At 49.4% G+C, this 5,355-nt stretch overlaps 1 protein-coding gene across 1 annotated transcript in view; it reads left to right on the top strand.

Moving 5' to 3' along the window:
- The window catches only part of LOC109922782 (antigen peptide transporter 1-like), a 28,286-nt gene extending 23,224 nt beyond the window's left edge, over window positions 1-5,062 (top strand). The window contains exons 8-11 of the mRNA XM_048616454.1: window positions 2,140-2,329; window positions 2,928-3,090; window positions 3,350-3,486; window positions 4,373-5,062. Coding sequence (XP_048472411.1) covers window positions 2,140-2,329; window positions 2,928-3,090; window positions 3,350-3,486; window positions 4,373-4,612 — 730 coding nt within the window. The 3' untranslated portion in view covers window positions 4,613-5,062. The remainder of the gene's footprint in view (window positions 1-2,139; window positions 2,330-2,927; window positions 3,091-3,349; window positions 3,487-4,372) is intronic.
- Window positions 5,063-5,355: the final 293 nt, after the last annotated feature.

Below are 5,355 nucleotides of genomic sequence, written 5' to 3'. Positions count from 1 at the left end.
AGCAGAGGATTACTGAAAAAAACACCTAAGGGGCGAGAAGATGAAATATGAGGCTGAGCTAGTGAGTAACATGAAAGAAGATTGTAAGAGCTTTTCTTAAAGATAGCTAAAAGGTAAGAGAGAGGCAAGAAAGGACATCGGACCACTGGAACATGAGGCTGATGAAGTAGTAATGAGGAATGGTGGAGGAACTGAATGGGTACTTCATAACAGCTTTCATAATGAAAGACACCAGTAGTATACCAGAACTTCAAAAGAGTCAGGAGATAGGAGTGAGTGTAGTGGCCGTCACTAAGGAGAAGGTGCTGGAGAAGCTGAAAGGGTCAAGGTGGATAAATTAACTGGACCAGATGGACTATACACCAGGGCCCTGAAGGAGATAGCTGAGGAGATTGTTGAGGCAATCGTGGTGATTTTTCAGAAATCACTGGAATTGGGGACGGTCCCACAGGACTGGAAAATGGCTAATGTAACACTCCAGTTTAAGAGGGGAGGGAGGCAGAAGACAGGAAACTACAGGCCGGTTAGCCTGACCTTGGTCGTTGGTCAGATCTTAGAGTGCATTATGAAGGATGAGATTGCGGCGTACTTGGAAGTACATGGTAAAATAGGGCTGAGTCAGCACAGCTTCAACGGGGGGTCATGCCTGACAAATTGTTAGAATTCATTGAGGAGCTAACGAGGAAGTTAGACAAAGGAGAGCCAGTGGAGATGATCTATTTGGATTTCCAAAAGGCCTTCAACCATAATAATTCACATTATATATTAATTATCTGGATGAAGGAACTGAGGGCATTGTTGCTAACGTTGGTGGAGGGACAGGTAGAGTTCAGAAAGTGAGAAAGCTGGAGAAGGACTTGGACAGACTACAAGAGTGTGCAAAGAAGGAGCAGATGGAATGCAATGTGGGAAAGTATGAGGTTATGCACTTTGGTAGGAAGAATAGAGGCGTAGACTATTTTCTAAACCGGGAAAAGCTTTGTAAATCTGAAGTACAAAGGGACTTGGAAGACCTAGTTGAGAATTCTCTTCAGGTTAACATGCAGGTTCAGTTAGCAGTTAGGAAGGCAAATACAATGTTAGCATTCATTTCAAGGGAGCTAGAATACAAGAGCAGAGATGACTTTTGCTGAGGCTGTAAAATGCTCTGGTTAGACCACATTTGGAATATTATGAGCAGTTTTGGGTCCTGTATCTAAGGAAGGATGTGCTGGTCCTGGAGGAAGTCCAGTGGAGGTTCACAAGAATGATCCTAGGGATGAGGGGCTTGGCATACGAGGAGCAGTTGAGGACTCTGGGTCTGTACTTGATGAAGTTTATGAGGATAAGGGGCGAGGAATCTGACTGAAACTTACAGGATACTGAGAGGCATGGACAGAGTGGACTTGGAGAAGACATTTCCACTAGTTGGGAGACTAAGACCTGAGGGCACAGCCTCAGAGTAAAGCGATGACACTTCAGAACGGAGATGAGGAGGAATTTCTTCAGCCAGAGGGTGGTGACTCTGTGGAACTCATTGCTGCAAAGGGCTGTGGAGGCCATGTCATTGAGTGTATCTAAGGCAGAGATTGATAGGTTCTTGGGAATCAAGGGTTACAAGGAGTAGGCAGGAGAATGGAGTTGAGAAACATATCCGCCATGATCACACGGCAGGACTGACTCGATTGCATGAATGTCCTGATTCTGCCCCAGTATCCTGTAGTCTTATGGTCTAAAAGGGGCCAGCTGACTCAGGCTGAGTTTGACTGTAGAAACTTAGGGGTGATGTATTGAAGGGTATGGGCAGTTAGAAGCTGTTTCCTTTGTTGGGGGTGGGGTAGTCCAGAAGAAGAAGGCTGTCAGGGGTGAAGCAAGGGAGAACGTTTCACACAGAGCAAAACTAGGAATCACAAACTCTGTCCCCGTGACAGACTGGTGATTCTGCAAGTCAAAGCGAATTGCCAGAACTGAGATCGAGGAATGGTGTTTCCAATGAGGGATAAAGGGCTGTGAGAAAATGGGAACAACAGATTCAGGTCAGGAAGGGTTACATTGTATAGTGGGACACACTCAAGTCACACACTCGTGAATTTCCTCCTGCTGTCCCTGGCCACACGGAGATGAGAAACTGACTCAAACTGTGAGCAATATCTGACTGAGTCTGCCCCATTTTCAGAACGTGAGCTTTGAGCTGAAGTGTGGTAAGGTGACGGCCCTGGTGGGACCCTGTGGTGGGGGCAAGACGACGTGTGTGAATCTGCTCGAGAGATTTTATCAGCCTCAGTCTGGACAGATCCTGCTGGATGGTAGACCCATCGAGGAATATGAACACAAATATTACCACAACAAGGTGAGGAACAGCATGGGATATACCCCCTGACCCTGGGGACAGAGGGAGAAGGGTCATATACCATCCAGGAGAGAGTGTCATATAGTCCCCCAGACCAGTGGGAGAGGATCATATAACTTACAAGGGGCAGAGAGAGAGAGAGAGAGTGTGTCATATACCATCCCCAGGGCAGAGAGAGAGACGGTTATATACCTCCAGGGGCAGAGAGAAAGGACCACCTACCCCCTGCAGGAGCAGAGGGTCACATACCCCAAAGGGGCAGAGAGAGGGTCATATACCCACACTCCCCACCTCTGGATCCGTGTGTGTGTGTGTGGAGAGAGAGAGAGGGCCATATACACCCCCCCTGGGACAGTGAGAGAGTGTGAAATACCCAGGGATGGTGAGAGGTTATATTGCAATCCATGGAAACATGGGTGTGTTGGTAATGCAGCACAGAAAAGCAACCCGTAGCCTCTGTAAGCCTGCACCCCATTCCAGAGCAGGGCTCTGAGCAGAAGCCTTTCATGTGCGTGGTGAGTGTGACTCCTTCCCTGGTAGGGTTCCACCTTTCATTGTTGGTGGGATTTCTGAGCTGCTGCTTGTGCATGGTCCCTAGGTGGCACTGGTGAGTCAGGAGCCAGTGCTTTTTGCTCGCTCGATGGAGAGGAATATCGCATACGGCCTGGACAGGGAGCCACAGCAAACCGTGCTGGAGGAGGCAGCGACCTGCGCTGATGCTCACCACTTCATCACAGCACTGCAGGAGCAATACAAAACCGGTGAGGAGGGCAACTGGGCATGGAGCAGGTGGGGGGGCAACTGGGCATGGAGCAGGGAGCAACTGAGCACAGACTGAAGGGGATTCAGAGCCCAGTGGGAGGGTAAGGTTTTGCTGCTGACTGCCTCCCTCAGTGTGTCAGCGTGAGGGCCGGACTGCCATAAACACGGACTGCTACTGTTGTGAACAGTAGATTGCTATCAGTCCATCTGTGTTGCCCCTTCACTCCTCTCCTCTCCCCCTATCCCTTCAATCTGCAGATGCCGGAGAGAAGGGCAAACAGCTCTCTGGGGGTCAGAAGCAGCGAGTGGCCATTGCCCGAGCTCTGATCCGACAACCCCTTGTCGTTATTCTCGACGATGCTACCAGCTGCCTGGACGGAGTCACTGAGAACACGGTGAGTGTGGGAGTAAATGTCACTCCTGATCTCTGTCTGTCTCTTTTCCCTCTCTCTCACACACTCTCTCACTTGCACTGTCTCCCAATGTCTCTCTTTCACGTGCTCTCTCACTTACGCTCTCACTCATGCGCTCTCTCTCTCTCACACTCACATTCTCTGTGTCACACTTTCTCTCCCTCACACTCTCTCTCCCTTTCTATATTTCTCTGTTTCTCACCCATTCTCTCTCCCTCTCTCTCTCCCTCTCTCTCTCCCTCTCTGTCACACACACTCTCTCTCTCACACATACACACTGTCTCTCTAACATTCTCTCTCTCTCACACTACCTCTTCTCACACATTCCCTCTCGCACTCTCTCTCTCATACTCTCGCTCTCTCTCTGTCTCATTCTCTCTTTCTCACTCGCTCGCTTTCTATATTTCTCTGTCTCTCACCTGTGCTCTCCGTTTCTCTCTCAAATTCACACTTTCTGTCTCACTCTCCCCTTCTGTCTCTCTCTCCCCTCTCTCCCCACTCTCCCCCTCTCCTTCTTTCGCTCGCTCTCCCTCTCTCGCGCTCTCCCTCTCTCACGCTCTCTCCATGTCTCAGCCCCCTATCTCTCTCTCTCTCCCCATGCCTAACACCTCCATCTCTCTCCCTCTCTTTCTCTGTGTCTAACACCCCTGTCTCTCTCTGTCCCCCATTTCTAAAGCCACATCTCTCACTGTCCGCGTGTCGAACCCCTCGCTCCCCACCTCCGTGTCTAACCCAACCCCTGTCTCTGTCTGTGTCTCTTTCCCCATGTCTAACCTCCCCATCTCTCTCTCTCTCTCTCTCTCTCTCTCTGTTCCCCATGTCTAATACCCCTGTCTAATACCCCTGTCTGTTTCTCGCCCCCCACCAGGTCCTGCAGTCTGTATACAATGGGAATCGGGAGCGTGCAGTGCTGGTTATTGCTCACCGCCTCAGTACCATCGAGAGGGCTGACCACATTGTGGTATTGGAGGCTGGCACGGTGGTGGAGGAGGGCACACACCAGGAGCTGCAGGACAAGGGCGGATGTTACCAACGGCTGCTCCAGAAACACTTCCAGGGCTTTGGAAACAGGACGGCAGAAGAAGAGCCCGAGCCAGTGGAGAACTGAGGGACTGCGTCAGGTCCAGAAGCAGGAGACCGGCTTTGAGGTCGCAGTACAGACAGACTGATGGAGACAGAGATAGGGACAGAGAGACTGGATGTGGACAGACAGTCAGACAGACAGAGACCTGGGCAGAGAGACAGACAGACAATGACACCACATTGAGACAGACACACAGGGATAGACAGACTGCCCAAGACCGGATGTGGACAGAGAGACCGAGAGAAGCCAGTCACCATAGACCAATTCAAAAACTGATGGAGCTGTCATTCAGTCAGAGCCCAGGCTGGGTGGCTGGAAATCAATTTTTATTATTTTACATGCTGCCACTTCTCGACTTTTTGTAAATTCTCCACATTGTGAATTGCCCGTGAGTTGCATTGTCATTAGATTCTTGGTGTTTAGTATGTTTTTGATTGTAGATACTGTTCAATAAATGTTGTCTGTGTAATCCCACAGGCTGGGAACATGCAGGGTTAACCACTCCACTTGTACCTTTACAAAGGCAAACTACTGCAGATGCTGGTAGTCTGAAACAAACACAGAATGCTGGAGAAACTCAGCAGGTCAAGCAGAGAGAAACTGGGGAACGTTACAAATGAAAGGTCACTGGATCAGAAGTGTTAATTCATTTTAATGTCATACAAGTCCAGCTCAATACTTAATTATTTCTCTCCTTCACCCTAATCTCTGATACTGTCTCTCTGACTCCCTTTTCTTCTCTGTTTCTGATGCTCTTTATCTTCTCT

This window comes from Rhincodon typus, chromosome 35, assembly GCF_021869965.1.
Source record: "Rhincodon typus isolate 14 chromosome 35, sRhiTyp1.1, whole genome shotgun sequence".
Taxonomy (NCBI): domain Eukaryota; kingdom Metazoa; phylum Chordata; class Chondrichthyes; order Orectolobiformes; family Rhincodontidae; genus Rhincodon; species Rhincodon typus.
This window is presented reverse-complemented; position numbering and strand designations above follow the sequence as displayed.